Here is a 17,677-nt window from a genome sequence, read left to right as displayed (position 1 = left end):
AGTCACATGTGGCCTTGAGGCTGCCGGTTCTCCACCCGTGGATAGTATATAGTAGGGGCTTAATAAATATTTACAGACTAAATTCAATATTCCATCTTCTATTCCCACCACTTTTGTCGGGAATTTCCTCAATAACATATCTCATAATCTATATATTACTTTAAGGTTTAGCTTAGGCATCATTTCCATAAACTCACTCCTGATCCGATAAGGCAATAATAATTTTTTGTGTATGTGTTTATCACCCTAGTAATAATCATTAATACAAATACTGATTATTGTTGTTGAATCACATGTACATAACTTAGGATCCTGTACAGACGTAAAAAATATTTGCTGATTGAACTTCTTTGAGAACATGATAACATAAGACTTGGATAATCTCATCTAGGACATCTGGTCAAACTACAACTGTAATCTATAACCAATACCCTCCTTATTAACCAAAAAAAATCAGTGCCCTTATCACTGCTAAGACTAAGTTCAGATTAATGTTAAAATATTTCTTGTATGATATAAACCATTTTCTAAGCTTCAGATTTAAGAATAATATACACACATGCATATATATATTTAACATGTATGTTTATAATTACATTTGACAAACATACCTGTGGTGGTGTTGGAATGTTTATATGGTGTTTTTTTAGTTCATTCCTCAAATGGACTTCTTTTGACCCTGCTTCTTGGGCTTGGCCTAAATTAAGTAATAAATAAAACAAATAACCCAGAACACAGTCTAGTAAGAATTGTTCATTTTTTTATAGGTCTTAAAAGTTTTTGATGCTTGATACTAAAACACCAAAATATCATGACATTGTTTTAGCTATGTATTCAACATAGTAATTTTTATCCTGTACTCTAGAACTAGATTCATCATGATATTTTGATGTCTAGAGAAGGTAAAATGTTTACCAATATTAAAGAATCTTTATTTTAACATTCAAACATTAGTCAATCAGAAAACAAAAAGGCAAAACCCAAAGAAGGAGAGGACTTACTAGGTGCTCATCTAAAAGCTAATGAAATGAGGTAGACAGTGTATACAAAACACTATGTGACTATTATAATCGAGAAGTCAAAGTCTATCAAAAAGAAATGATCTATCCACATATGTCATATTTTTAACTAATAAGCTATGACTGCTTTACCTTCATAAAAAGCAATAGAACAAACAATAGAAATTATTGCCCTTGTTTTTTGGTTCATTAATATTCTGAAAGCAAACAACCTAATGAGTATGTGTGTGTATAATGAAAATCATCATTAAAGAATATATTTTAAAAAATTCATTAGAGGGGGCAACGAGGTGGCACAGTGGATAAGAGCACCAGCCCTGGAGTCAGGAGGACCTGAGTTCAAATCCATCCTCAGACATATAACACTTACTAGTTGTGGACTCTGGGCAAGTCACTTAACCCCAATTGCCTCACCAAAAAAAAATTTTTAAAGTACATTAGGGTTAAGAGTGGAGGTACTGTCAAAATATATTCACATTTGTTTCCTTAAGTTACTTAGTTTGGGTGCATAAAATCACATTTTCTTCTACGGTATAATCAAAACCACATTTGCTATTAAGTATAGTTGTCAAACTGCTATTGCCATCCCCCCATAATAATTTACAATAACACTTGAATGACACGACTTACATTTCATTTCATTAATAAGCTGATGGCTGGCATCAAATAAATTTCGGTACAGAACAATGGACTGAGATAGCTGGTCTCTCTCTTTTGTAAGTGCTGCCATCTGCTGCTGCTTCCTAAAGTCTAATAAAAAAAATTACAATAACTTATTTATTTTATTTAAATGTTTATGCTGTAAAATTAATGTTTTTAATAAAACTGAGTAACAGAAACAATAATTTGCCTGATTGTACCTGAAATAACTATACTGCACATTAAAATAACATGAAGTGATTAAAGTTTTAAGTATCCCTGTCATGAAAAACTCACCATTATAAAACATAAATGATAGACGGTATGGTTCCAATGTTCTTGATAAAGCTGGTAGTTGAGGTTCAAATACAATAAAATACTCAGCACTGTCCCTTCCAGGGCTATTTTCTGCCAGTACTAGATCCTATGCAAATAAAAAAGTATACCTCCAGTAAGAGAAACTAAGTTTAAAAAAGGCATTTTTCTACATCTTACATTATCATAGGTAAAATTTTACTCTATTTCAAGGTAATTAATATATAGTTTATATATAAGTTTTATAATTTTTGCCTTTAAGATTTAAAATTCATAAGCATCCTCTAAACAAAAAATTATCTATAATTTAAAAGATTTTTCAAAACATAATTTCTGAAATCAACTGATATTTTATAAGAAATCACCTTGTTAAAAATTACCAAAATGAAATACTGCTTTTCTCCAAAATACAAACAAAAAACACAATCAGAATTACCAGAGTTCACTTGTGTTCTTAGGAGCAAAATCTTTCAAATCCATAAGGTTAAGACCAAACAAAAGAGGAAAGAAGGTAAAACATACAAAAAATCCCAAACTCCCATGGCTGAGTTACAGTTACAATTGTTACCATGGAAGCAGACACTACATCCCAGGTGACTGAACAAGGTGCTCCCACGGGGTTGTTTTTTCTTAACATTTCTAAAAGATGCATTAAAATACAATATTTAGTAGACATGACAAAATAGAATAAAAAGAATACAAACAAAATGCAAATAATATTTAAAATATTCCTATCATAGAGCAAATCTGCCCCCAAACCAGTACGAAATGATTCACAGTCAAAATAGAAGCACAGCTTTGTGTGTGTGATTTTAAATAAATATCAATAATGTCCAAAGCACAGATAGGAAGTGAAAATACAGTCACTGAAAGTTCTGAGACTTAGAATGAGATCTAAAGAACCTTAATTTAAAATAAAATTATCACTGTGATAAGAATAAATGTTCTCCGACCCCTCCCCCCATTTTATTTTTTCTTATTCCTTTTCTCAACCCTCATTTTCCTTAATTAAAGCCTGGGCTCTGACAAAATAGGATAAAAAGAGGCAGGCAGTTCAGGGTATAGAATAGGAAAAAAGGAAGGGTAAGATACTCAGGAAATCTGGCAAATTGGATACCAAGAAAAGGTATAACATGGGATATGAATTATCAGTGGAAAGGAGAAGTAATTCTGAGAAAGATTATCCAGGAGGAAAAGCAGTAATAAAATTCATGCTCCTGGGCAGTTATTAACTAAGCAATTTTCACATAAAGATGTTATAGGGTTGAGAATGATCTACATAACCATTTGTTAAGAAAATAAGGAACAGACTTTTAGAAATAATTTTTTTTAATAGAACACCACCTGTTCAGTCACACAAACTTGCTGGAAATCAACCCTCCTCCTAATTTCCTGGCCATCAGCTCCAAACCATGCTGTCTCCACTTCAGTGATGATTATCTTTGCCTCTTTCCTTCCTACAAGAATTTTGGATTCCACTTGTGAAACCAACTTGAGCTCTGCTAAGTAGTTTTCTCCTCATGTCATCAAGAACCACGATCTGCCTCCAAACTATGGCTCCATACCAAATTACGTCATTACCTACATAGTGCATTACCCCTTCCCCACTTTTCAGCTCCCTTTTATGTGTAGTCTTCTTCTCCCATTAGAATGTGGAAGCTCCCACTTTCTCAACTGCCTGTAATTATATCTTCAGTGCTTAGCACAGTGCCTGACACACAGTAAGTGCATTTATCTTTACCTAATATATAATGTTTTATCTAAGTTCAAGTTGCTCTCATTCTTAAAATAATAATTAACTAGATCTGCTACCCTCTCAAACAATAAAGCTATATCCCTTCTCTCTTCACATTCGAACTTCTACAATAGTTGCTTTTATTTCCTCACCTCCAACACATTTCCCAATCCCTTCCAACCTGGTTTTACAAAACTTAACTGCTTTCCCCATCAATGACATCTTATGTGCTAAACTGAATGGCTCTTTTTTTGGGGGGGGGGGGAAGTAGTCAATGTGGGTCACATTTGAACTCAGGTTCTCCTGACTCCAGGGCCAGTACTCTATCCACTGCAAAGTGGCCTTTTCTTAGGGCCCTTTCTACGAGACCACCTCAATAATGACAAATTTGGTCAATCACTCCCATTCCTTCTCTTTACAAGTAGGTGTCAGGAAGATCTGAGTTTGAATCCTGCCTCCGATTCTGACTAGCACGGTGACTGAGGCAAGTCACTTAACCTATATATGCCTTAGTTTCCTCATTGGTAGAATGGGGATAATGATACTACTTACAGGGTTGTCCTGAGAATCAAATGAGTTAACACGTGAAAAATGATATATAATATTATATTGATTCCCTTGCCTCTCGTCTCTTTCTCCCTCCACACAGCTATCAATCAAACTGATACTCCTAAAATATACAGCATTTACATTTCTACTCAAAAATCTTCAATGGCTCTGTTCGGCCTCTAGGATGAAATAAAAAATTCTCAGTTTGGCATCTAAGGTCCTCCATAATCTGGCCCCCATTTGTATTTCATATGCTCTATTCTAGACATGCTGTACTGCTGTTTCCCATAAATGACCTTCGTCTCATGCTTCATGCTTCCTCCTCCATCCCCCATACATGGAATGTAAGCTCCCTATGACTAAGAATGTCATTCTTTTACTTTTATCTCTAGCATTTTGCATGCCTGACATACAAAAGGCAGTTAATAAATATTTTATTGGTGCTAAATTTTCTCATATCAATCTTAGAATCTTGAGCTTTCTTCAAGACACAGATGAAGGAGGTAGTCCCTCCTGAGTTTCTTCTTGATGCCCACTATTAATGCTACCTCCCTTTTGAAATTACTCTATATCATTTTATATATAGTTTATATAATTTATTTGTATACAAGAAGTTATAGTCTTCTCAGCCATCCCTGAACCACTACAAGATAAGCTCCTTGAAAAAATAACAACAATAACATCACCACCTAGCATTTATATATCACCTACTATGTTCCAGGCACAGTGCTAAACACTTTACAAACATCATCTTACTTGATCCTCATAATAACCCTGAGGGAAAAGGAGATTAAATGATTTGCTAAGGTCACAGAGTTAGTGTTTGAGGCTGGATCTAAACTCAGGTCTTCCTGACTCTGGTCTCAGGGCCCAAGACTGATGGTAACTACTTATGAAGATGGTAAATACTTATTAAATATTAGTTGAATTATTGAAATGAATATAAGTGACTGAAAGGCATATAGTTTACAAGAGCCCATGATACTTACAATTTTAAAAATTTCCCTAAGGCTCTCTTCCTACAAGTTTTCTCCCATGTATCGTGAATATGATCTAAGATTCCTTAATGGATACAATCTAGATAACTTTTTGCCCACAGTGCCAAATGAAGTATAAGACAGAGATTGATATGTTCCATAGAGCCTCTGACATAGAGGATATGCTACAGAGTCAACAGTGGGAGAGATTCCCCATAAATAGTGAAGTCCTCCAGAACCTTCCAGATAACAATATGTCAAGTGCATAGAAAGTCCCAGAATGTTAGTATAGTAGTATTACACTGGAATACTAATCTCTCCTCACTAAAAATCCATAATCACTGAAGACAGATTACATAAGAAAAATTAAATGGAAACAACTTAAGGGAAAGATGCATCCTGGATATAGCTGTGGTATCTTACTTGAATACAAGAAGCAGCAATAAAGATATCATCTAGGAAATATGTGCTTTGAAAAGTCGATGGAGAAGATGAGTAATGAGAGTGAAGGATAACAGCCTGAATCCTGAATTATACCAATGGAATATTAAAGAATCTAAAAGGAAGGCCTCCAGCATGTTGGATAGATCCTTTACAAATTATTTAAGGGAAGACTAGAATAGAACATGATGAGAAGGTGTGTGAGAACTGCAGTCTACATTTGATAGATGTTCCCACAATAATCACACAACAAACTCATTGAAATATTTGTGTATTACTCCTTAGCTAGACTGTGTAAGCTCCATTTCAGCAACTTTTGTTTTCTCAACACTTTTCATAGATCTCAGCTGTAAGCATAGTGCTCTATAAACATTAAATACTTAATATATTAAAACAAAATATCTGTGGTTGAAAAGAGAAAAAAAATTGAACAATGAGTGTTCCTATGTGGAAATACATTTAGAAGGATGTGTGTTAAGATTTAACAAAATACGAGATAATCATATCCAAAAAAGATGTCAGAGTTGGATAAAATCCACTGAGAAACAAAATCTGTTTGGCAGAAAACAAGACTCCTATATTTATTTTTCAAAAAAATCTGAATGTAAAGGAGTAGAGTTTCTATAATAGACTTTATTGTGATTGGTCCCATATTACAAGTGAACCTAGAGACCTCTAGTGGTTAGAGGAAATTAACCAACAAAATGTGGGTCTAAGCATACAGTTACTTGGACCAGATGCTATCACCTTATATTCAAGACTTACTGTTCAAAGCAGGTCTTAGGGATCCTACTTATTAGTTTACAAACAACAATTTCTTTATTATTTGAGAAGACAATAACCCAGTTACACTTAAGATTTCTAGACTTTTCTTTTCCCTTTCCTAGTGACGGGAAATCATTTAAGTTGGTAATATAAATCAAATAAAGGTGGTTATATGTTGAGCTGTACCAGCTCCTAAGGATATTTAATCGTATGATTTGCTCGATATTTAGTGCTGATTTTGGCTCTTAACTTGTACTGTGCAAGCTTGAAGTAGATGTACACCAATTTTAGTAAAAATGAGATTAACTGATTGGGTTTCTGAAATCGAACAAAAAAATCAATGAAGGCTAAAATAATTCAGATTGCTTCATGAGACAATATGTATTATTCAAATCCTTGTGGACTCACTCTGTTTTAATTTGTAAAATGTTCTTTTGAAAAAGAACTTTATTCTGATTATTCTCCCAGGTCTAAAATAATACACAGATTTTAAAAACTGATAATACTATATGTTGTTTTAAAGAAACATTCTAGGGGGCAGCTAGGTGGTGCAGTGGACAGAATACCAGGCCTGGAGTTAGGAGGACCTGAGTCCAAATCTGGTCTCAGATCAGACACTTGACACTTACTAGCTGTGTGACCCTGGGCAAGTCACTTAACCCCAACTGCCTCACCAAAAACAAACAGTCTTAATAGTAAGATTACAAATGACGAAATGTATTTAGCTTTTAAATAGCATTCTTCCTGAGAAGGAAAAGTAATTATCCCTCTATAGTCCCCCCCCCAAAAAAACCCAAGCTTTTTTTCCCTTTTTCTGAATCCCAACTGATATTTGAGTAAATTAAATATAAAATAACTTATTACTGGTAGAAAAGAATGTTGAATGGGGGGTAAGGGGGAAAGTGAAACAGGACATTAGTGTTTAAAATCTTTGAGGGAAAAAAGATAACAAAGGAAAGCATTTAAAGATGATGGAAAGAATTTTTGTTGAATTGAAAGACTTCTGAGGTCCCCTAGGATTCTTAGATTGGTATTGGTAAAACAGATTAGTGAAGCATTTCCTTATTAATAATCTTATCAGATTTGGAGGTGTAGGGTGTGTTCAGGGAAAACTAGTACTTCTGACGTGAAGGCTGCTGAGTCCTTTTCAGGGCTGCTTTCCACCTTTGATATCTACCTGTTCCACCTAACTCTCACCTGTGGCTCCAAAAAGCTGTAGCATGTGCAGCAGCCACACCCAGGTAAACTATTTCGGCAAATGAACTAAACCAAGTAGAGGATAACCAAGAGGTCTCAAACCCATTGGTGAGTTAGAGGGGTGTCTTCCCCAAGCACATAAAGACTTCCCCTGGTGGAATAGGCTAATGAGAACAATTTATTCCAATGGCCATGAAGGCAGCTGAAGCAGGCACTGTGGAGAGCACTGTGGTTAGACATTGAAGACACCAAAGTCACTGCATCTTGAGCCATCACCAGTCACCTTGATTCTCTCCTGCCACTGGACTGTCATAACTCTAGAGGACAGAGTGAGGCCAATGACTTTGTGCAACTCTGCCTCACTTAAATCCAATTTACACATAAATCAAAAGACATCACCCTTACCATTTCATCATTTTTACCTATCTCAAAGTCCTATGATGACAGGGAAGTGATGAAGCAGCAGATACAGATACACTGGGAGCTGTAGTTACAATCCTGCACATGGGTGGACCAGGTCACAGGGTCTTTTTCTTACTGAAAGCAGCAGTGGAATCTGGCAGCCCCTGGGTGTCTGAGCAGCCTTTTAAGGATCACACTGCTCACCTCCTGGTGTGAGGAAGGGGCTAGAAAAGGTGTCCTAAAAACTGTCTGTTTACCCAACCCTGGCCTAATTGGCCAGGCAGCTGGGGAACCCACCCTGTGGATGAAACCCCCCAAAAAATGAACAAAAACGTCTGCAAAGACGATTCCACTCACCATCGGCACATGGAATGTGCACACACTTATAGACAACATAATATCCAGTAGACCTGAAAAATGAGCAGCTCTTATTGTAAGAGAACTCAGAAGGCATCGCATCCAAAAGCAGCCCTGAGTGAAACAAGGCTGGCAAATGAAGTCCAGCTTACTGAAGTCAGATCTGGATACATGTTTTTCTGGAGTAGCTGAAGTGAAGAGGAGAGCCACGAAGCTGGTATAGGTTTTACAATCACAGCTCATTTAGTCTACAAGCTTGTATGCCTACCTAAAGGAATGAATGACAGGCTCATGATAATTCGATTGCCAGTTATAGGAAAATGTCACGTCACCATCATCAGTGCCTATGCTCCCACTATGATGAACCCTGATGAGGTCAAAGAAAAATTTTATGAAGACCTGGAGACCGTTATCATCAATGTGTCAAAAGAAGAGAAGCTTATAATTCTGGGTAACTTTAATGCTAGAGTAGGCTCAGACTACCAGACATGGCAAGGAGTCCTGGAGAGGAAGGTAGTTGGAAACAGCAACGGTAATGGTAACTTACTACTGAAGACCTGAGCTTCTCATGACCTTCTCACTACCAATGCTGTCTTATATTTTCCTAAACGCAATAAAACTTCATGGATGTACCCTTGCAACAAACATGGGCATTTAATAGACTATGTGATCGTAAGGGGAAGAGACAGGCAAATTGTGAAAGTGGAGAAAGCAATGTGTGGCATAGAGTGTTGGACTGATCATAGACTTATTCTCTCCAACCTAAATATTCAGATTCAATAAAAGCGAGGTCCCCAAAACAAAATGACTACCAGAAGAATTAATGTGAACAGATTAGAGTTCCTCTCTGACAGGGAACAGTTTGTTGCTAATTTGGAGGGAAAGTTGAGCCAACATAGAGTTGGCAACAGTGGAGCACAAGAGGAGTAGGCAGTTTTAAGAGATTAGGTGTATAGCTCTGCATTTGCTCATCTGGACCAGAATACTTTGCAAACATCAAGACTGGTTTGATGAAAATGACAGAGAATTCAGAAGCTGCTAAATGAAAAAACAAGAACCCCACAGGGTTTACCAACAGGAAAGTTCATGTATCTCTAAGAAAGCAACATTTAATTTCATCAAAAGTAAAGTGCAAGCAAAACTGAGAGAGATACAGGATTCTTGTCTCAGTAAGGAGGCAGATGAAATTCAGTTTGATGCTGATAGTAACAATCCAAAGTACTTTTATGATGCCCTGAAGGCTATTTACAGGCTAAAGACTTATGATATATCTCAACTACCAGTGCCGATGAAGCCACATTGATTAGTGATAAGGACATGATCCTAGAGAGATGGACTGAACACTTCCATAGTGTTCTCAACAGACCATCATCAATCAATGCTGAAGCCACTGACCATTTCTCAAGTTGGACTCAATCTCTCCCTAGCTGAAGTTCCAACTGAAGAGGTTTTGAACGCCATTAGGCTCCTTTTGTGTGGCAAAGCACTTGGTGTTGATTCTATTCCAACTTAGATATACAAGGTAGGGGGTCCATCGCTCATACAAAACCTGACTGAATTCCACATTACATGACAAGAGGAGGTTATCCTCCAGGAGTTCAAGGATGCCTCCATATAAAAGTAAATAGATTGTCCTGTGACAATGCGGGTGCACCGCATGGCGCCTCTCTTAGTCACTCCTGGCAAAATTCTTGCCAGAGTCCTTGCCAGTGAATAGGCTGATCTTTCACTGGGAAGATGCTCATCTACCTAAGAGCCAGCGTGGCTTCAGAAAGGGCTGAGGAATGATTGATACAGTATTTGCTGCTCAGCAACTCTAGAAGAAATGCCAAGGGCAGGACAGAGGTCTATACAAAATGTTTGTAGATCTGACCAAGGCCTTTGCTACTGTCAGTAGTGAGGACTTATGAAAAATATGTCAAAATTTGGTTGCCTGGAGAAGTTCATCAGCATTGTACAGCAATTTCATGACAGCATGCTTGCCTGGGTTGTGGATAATAGACAATGCTCTTATGCTTCACCAGTCACCAGTGGAGTGAAACAAGGCTGTGTGCTTGCTCCCATGCTTAAAAGCATGATATTTTCAGTCATGTTGTCAAATGCCTTCAATTAGGACAATCACAGCATCAAAGTCAGCTATCACACTGATGGTAAATTCTTCAACTTGAAAAGGCTACAAGCCAAGACCAAAGTGGAAAGAGTGCTGGTGCATGATTTTCTGTTTGCAGCAACAAAGAATGGATTGATTTTCTGCTGCCTGCACTAATTCTGGCCTAAAAATTAACAGCAAGAAAACACAGGTGCTTGATCATCCACCACCACACCATCCATATAGGGAAACACTGGTTACAGCAAATGGAGAAGTTTTGAATGCTGTGGCTAAGTTCACTTACTTTGGTAGTGTACTTTCCAAGGTTGTAAATACTGATAATGAGGTTGATACACACATTGTCAGAGCTAGCTCAGTGTATGAGAGGCTCTGAAGGAAAAATGTGGGAGAGAAGTAGTATTAGACTGAGTACCAAACTGAAGGTCCATTGTGCTGACCTCACTGCTGTATGCCTGCGACACCTGGACAGTATGTCAGGAAACTGAATTGCTTCCATTTGAATTGCCTATTCCAGCTCTAGATCTGATACAATCGATCATCATGTGTATGTACTATAGGCTATGGAAAAAAGTACATAGTATGAAACAATCCCTACTTGCAAGGAGCTTATATTCTAACAGGAGAGACAAGTACATATAAAAATGTCATACAGCATAAAGTTAATAAATGTGAATATATACAAAGTAATTTAAGTACAAGATAGTTGGAAAGGGGAGCAGCACCAGAAATTGGAGAGATTATTAGAAGAAAGAAGTTAGTATATCCTAAGTATGTGAGGCACCTTCTAGATCCAATGATTACTAAGAATTCAAAATGAATCTAACAATATGTATGTATTTGGGGGCAGCACTTTCTACAAATTAACTAAAACAGATAAGCTCTCACCTTTTCACTATTACCTAGCCTTCCCTAAGTTCTACTTATAACCAGTCAAAAAAATTTATTAAATATCAATGTTGTGTTAAGTGCTAGATATAAAAAAAGGCAAAATATAGTCTCTTGGATATTGTAATAATCCAGGCAAAGGATGATGAAAGTCTAATCTTGGAATTACGATGTGTTATGTGAATGGAAAGAAAGGGGTTGATGTGAGAGATGTTGGTGCAAAATCAATACAAGGTAGAGAATGACTAGACTTTGGAGGGATGTAGCAAAGTGAGAATTTAATAATGACTTTTAGGTTGCAGAGTTGGGTAAGTGGAAGGACGGTGATACACTGGACAGAAAAAGATAATGAATCCCATCTTGGATATGTTGAGTTTGAGATCCATAGAAGACATCTTTAGAAATGTCCTCTAAGCAGCTGGTAATAAAGGATTTGATCTTAAGAGAAAAACCAGAGCTAAATATATAGATCTCAGGGTCATCTCCATAAAGATGATAACTAAACTGATGGGAGCTGAGGTCACCAAGAGAGAATATAGAGAGAAGAGGGTTCCTGACAGAACACTGAAGCAAATCTACATTTAGAGAACATACGGAAAGAGACTGAGGAGACAGGTAGAAGAAGAAACAAGAGAAATTAATGTCATAAATATTCAGAAGAAAGAGTATACAATGGGAAATTACAGTCAATCAATCAATATTTGTTAAGCACGAACTACATGACAGGCACTGTGCTAGGAATATAAAGGGAAAACAATGAAATAATCCCTACCCTCAAGAAGATAACCATGTCAAATCCTGCATAAACAAGGAAGCTAGGGTTTGATAAAAGACCAATGGATTGGCAATTAAGGGATCATTGGTTTAAAAGCACTGGCAAAAAACACAAAATCTTCTTGTCATTCTATTTTTTAAAAAATCTCAGTTAGAACAATAGCACTGCAACATCACAAGATTATGAAGAAAATTAGTACCTAAAATAGTAGCTTCACATTTCTCCCCACGTAAGAAGTATATGTCACTAAATTAAAGTATCTGTAATTCTATTAGTATAGAAACTCCTTCCAAGAATGAAGATCATAAACTTATCTATAACTTAGTAGCTAAATCTTAGGAAATTGCTTCACACTCAGAAATTAAGTGACTTGCACTACACCATGCTGACTTTTTAAAAATTATAAGTTGTGTGTGTGTGTGTGTGTGTGTGTGTGTGTGTGTGTACTTAAGCTAAAATGGATATGACTTCATTGATTTAGATGTTCTATACAATGACATACATTGCCTGGATTACTATGTAAAAAATACTGATATACTCACACCCAGAAAATTGGCAATGACAAAAGATGGGAATAGTTAATGGTGGAGGGGATGTAAGAAGACAGGCACATTAGCTGTTGGTAGAGCTATGAATTAGTACAACTATTCTGGAAAGCCAAACGGAACTATAGAAATTAAAATTAAAACGCCCATTCCCTTTGACACAGAGATTCCACTATTAGGCATATACCACAAAGAAGTCTTTGGTAAGAGATCCCCAATTTATATGCAGATATTTATAGCAGCATTTTTTGTAGAAGCAAAGAACTGGAAATATAGTTGATGCACATCGACTGGGGAAAAGCTAAAAAAAACTACAGTACATTAATGTAATGAAATATTGTTGTGCTGTAAGATACAATGAATATGAATAATATACAGAAGCATAAAAAGATATAAATTGGTGCAAAGTCAAGCAAAGGTGTGTGTGTGTGTGTGTGTGTGTGTGTGTGTGTGTGTGTGTGAGGGGGGAAGTGAGAGAGAAGAAAGGATATAACTATATAAACTACAAGAAATACCACAAAACAATCAAAAGACAATGCTGCACAAGAAAAAAAAACCGTTGACCCCAAAAAAGAGATTAAAAGATGACACCTCCTCCAAATTCTTTTACAGAGGTGGGAAGTCCATAGGTATGGAACACTGCATTTGTTTTCAAGAATGGATTTTGCTCACTTTTTTTCTCATCTACTTTTTCTTTTGTTTTCTTTAAAAATATATTCTTTGTTATTTGGGAAGGCTTTCTGGGAGAGGTGAAGGAGGGTATAGAGAAGGAAATTTAGGAGATCTAAATAGAAAAGATACCAACAAAAATTTCATAAAATATTGGTGAAAAATTACCTTGATTTCAGCTGATCCCTTGATAAATGGAAATTCAACCATTTTAACTTTCCCATTAAAAAGTGGAATCTCAGTATCTTCATCATTAGAACTTTTAATTTTAGCAATTATCTTGCCAATCAAATTAGTTCCAGTGCGATTATTGTGTTCATCCTTAAATTAAAGAAAGTCATAATTGATTAGAATAATCTTTTGGGAATAAAAATCTAAAGAGACAGACAAGTCCCAGATATGCTGAATTTTGTACAGTACTCCAAACATTGACTCATATTTGTCCTTCTGATATTTGTAGTGCAATAGTACTGGCAAGCTATAGCATAAAACTTCAAAAGGTATGAAAAAAAAACAGCAATGAGAGAAAATGATACTGAAGATACTACACACATAACTGGGGTTCTAAATTTACCTGTCAATGCTGACACTGTCACCAATCTGCACCATCCTTCTGGTAATTCACTTACTTTCTCTTTTTAATTTTTTTACCCAATATAGTCAATAATTGTACTCTATTTCATTGGGTTACTGAGAAAAAGGAACCAAGGTTAAAAAGGCTTGTAGTGGAAAGGAAAGACCACTGACTTTAGACCTGCCATTCTACTCTCTACTACCCATGAGAACTTATTCAATCAAGCACTTATAAAGAGCAACGTAACTGTGTACTTGGTATTACGCCAGACACTAAGAATATAAAAGTGATATATCTGCACTCGAGGAGCTTACATTCCACTGAGAGACAATATATATATATATATATATATATATATATATAAAGAGATATGTACAAAGAAAATACAAGGTAACCTTTGGAAGAGAAAGTACTAGTAGCTGGGGGACCAACAAAGTGACCTAAAAGTTAACAGTGTACCACTAGAATTTATTAGTAGGACAAAGAAAATCACTTTGGCAAAAAGTCATTTAACCTACATGAGCCTGAGGGTATTTATATGGTAAATCAGGGGCACAGGGTTGGGAGAAGGGGGAGGGACCTAAGATAATTTCTTTGCCAGCTTAAGATAAATTCTTGCCAGCTTAAAGTCCATGATTTTAGGGACAAAAATCACCCCAAAGGACTAAAAGAGAAACTGAGGCAGAGGTTTGAGCCAAAGCACTTTATTAAAGCGACCCAGCCCCTTCTAATGAGGTGGATCTCAGACCTTCTTCACAATTTGAGATACCCCTTCCTTCCAGTGCCTTATTTTAACAGGGTTTGATAGCAGATTTATTACTTGAACATTCTAAAGTGGCTATACAAAATATAGAATCCCACTGGTTGACATGACACATAAACTAAAATAAACAAGACTGATATATCAGCATAGTGAAGCAAGGAATATCTCCACTGACTAGGTGGTCACAAGATGGATGGGCTCCTCTATGGTCAGGTAAGAGGAGATACAAGCTATACCATATGCTCCAAAAACATATCGGGGAGGGACTTTCCGTACCATGCCACCCATGCTTAGTTTGGTCATGGAATTTGAGCAAAACAGGATGGAGATATCCATGTCAGCATTCTTGCAGTTACACAAGTAAGCTCCATAGCTGGTAAAAAAAAAACTAATGAACATTACATTAAAGCTTGAGGACTATTACAGGGCCCTCTGATTAGAATCTATATTCCTATATAACTTACACAAAACATAGATTAATACATTGTTTATTCTTATACCAATTACTAGATGACTGACTAAATATGTATTTCTAGATGAATATACGAAGATAATTGCTAACAATCATTATCCCTTATAGAATCATAATGAACTAATATTGATTAGCGTTTGAGTAGGGGTCCTCAATGAATCATCTCTCTCATGATCCTATGAAAAGCTTTATGAATAAATTTGCAAAATATTGATGTGAAAATACATAAAATGATTTATCACTTTATATTTACATTAGTAATAATTTTTAGCTTACCCTACAGTATGTGACCTTAAAATAATCATTCTACGTAAAAATTAGGTGCCAAGAAATGTGGAAAAATGAAAAAAAATTGATATCTAATAGCTGATACTATGACTTTTCCACTGATAACTACTGCACTAATATAGTATAATATTTGTTAAGTACTGAGAAGGATCACTGAAGCATACTGTACTGGATAAAAAGGTTATTAGCTTTTCAAAATAGGAAAAAAATGTGAATAGTATATGCAGCATACATCATCAAATGGCACCAAAGCCATTATTATATTATATATATATATATGTTATATATAAATATTTAATAATACACTATGAATATATAAAGTGATATTCTACATGGAGGAAATTTGAAGACTTTGTGTGAAAAATGCCAATAGTACTGGCAAGCTACAGCATAAAATTTGTGAACATTTTTGCATGTTACATTCAACAGTGAATCAAATAGGGCATAAATGACTAATTCAGGATCAAGTACAGCTAAATGCAAGGAGATGCTCTATGTAATACCACAAAAATGAAACTTATATTAAGGAAAAAGAGCTTATGTCATTAACTTTCCAGATGGTTCTTATTCAGTTACATCTAACCATCTAATCCACAACCCACAAAAAGCTAAGGTTTCTAAGACAGAAAGTAAGTTCCCTGAAGGTAGAGATTCTTGAATCCTTCCTGCTGGGCAAACAGTACCCTCCACATAACGGGAACTTAAGATATGTTAGTGGAAGTGAAATGGATTATCATCTGTGATGACTCTTACGCTGCATGAAGCGCTCAGGTAGATTTAAGCTCCCTTGCATTTAACCAGTTTTAGCCATCAGGACACACAGCCATTAGGACAGACCTTCAAGCTACAAGTGAATTATCTCCTTCTGCCCTCAAGATAAGTAATAATCAGCTATATAGCAAAAGACAACTCTGCTCACACTTAAGACACTATGAGCTATAATGCTGCTGACATCAACAGCACAGAGTGGGAAGCAAAGTGTAAAACAGGATATTGGGCAAATTTTTCAGTTGTTCCTTAGCCAGGGCTTCATAGTATGGGGCTTCAGGATTTTTCATCAAGCTTTATTTGAACCCCAGGTGAATTTGAGGGTAGAAATATAAATATAAAGGAAGATAAGAAACGTTTAAGGAATGAACTACTCTTCCCCATCATTAACATGCATAATACAGAACTGATACTGAAGAACTTTAATACTAAATATTTAATAATTAATTATTCTATCTTGGGGCAAAATACTTGGGACAACATTTTAAGACAAACTACTCTATCTACCCCAAAATACTTTGGGATTTTTTCAACTATCAATTTAATACATACTCAACAAATTCATACTAACACTAAAATAAGCTTATGCAATACAAGATTATTGCAACAAGATTATTGCACAATAAACTGTTGTGCACAAGCAGATATTTTAAATTACTGAGGTTTATGACTGATCAACTTTTGAGAAAATTTTAATGACCTGTGGTGAAAGTTCTTAAAAAACATACTATGTACTATACATTCATTATTTTAGTTTAATATGGTTACATCCTCAAGGTCTACTGAGGTCTATTAGTCTTTACATCCCTACATACATTAAATGCCTATAGATTATCAGGCAAGAGTTCTCATGTGTTTCTGATGGGTTTTTCTGTCTCTTCCACTGCCGTCCCCTAGAACTAGTATCAGCATGAACAACTCACAGCTTCTGCCCCTTTACAATTTGATACAGGCTGGAAAACCACATAGCTAAGCTTATCAAAACTGTTTCTAAAATGAAAGTTATTCAATTATACACACCCACATCCATACATTTTTAAATCTCCATGGAAGCAAAGCACTGCATAGAGTAAATAAACTTTCAGTAAGGATTTCTCCTATGATAAAATATGAGTTTTGTGCATAAACTTTACAATGTCTTTTTTTGGATAGTCAGCTTTTTTTCCATCCCTGAAAACGTAGGTTCTTAGCTCTTCTGAACAAGATAATTAAGATTAACAAATAAATTACTTCTGGATAAATAAAGGATTACTATTGCTACCATGCTATGGTTGACAAAATCCCATTTTTACCAAGTCAAACATAATGCTCTTTAAATTACCTGCTAGTTTAGATTACTTATGTCTAAGAATAGATATTCAAGATGGAAGAGTCACTCAATTATCATGTCATCAAATTGCTCTATTACAAAAATGCTCTATTAGTCTAAAAA

General features: G+C 35.8%; 1 protein-coding gene across 3 annotated transcripts in view; it reads right to left on the bottom strand.

Moving 5' to 3' along the window:
- Positions 1-17,677, bottom strand: part of LOC114031915 (structural maintenance of chromosomes flexible hinge domain-containing protein 1-like) — a 182,174-nt gene that overhangs the window by 39,192 nt on the left and 125,305 nt on the right. For all 3 annotated transcript variants that reach the window (XM_027847122.1, XM_027847123.1, XM_027847124.1), the window contains exons 37-40: positions 13,549-13,701; positions 1,956-2,082; positions 1,650-1,769; positions 612-697 (exon numbers count right to left, since the gene is read on the bottom strand). In XM_027847122.1, coding sequence (XP_027702923.1) covers positions 612-697; positions 1,650-1,769; positions 1,956-2,082; positions 13,549-13,701 — 486 coding nt within the window. The remainder of the gene's footprint in view (positions 1-611; positions 698-1,649; positions 1,770-1,955; positions 2,083-13,548; positions 13,702-17,677) is intronic.

This window comes from Vombatus ursinus, unplaced genomic scaffold (genome assembly GCF_900497805.2).
Source record: "Vombatus ursinus unplaced genomic scaffold, bare-nosed wombat genome assembly UNPS02015255.1, whole genome shotgun sequence".
NCBI classification, from domain to species: Eukaryota; Metazoa; Chordata; class Mammalia; order Diprotodontia; family Vombatidae; genus Vombatus; species Vombatus ursinus.
This window is presented reverse-complemented; position numbering and strand designations above follow the sequence as displayed.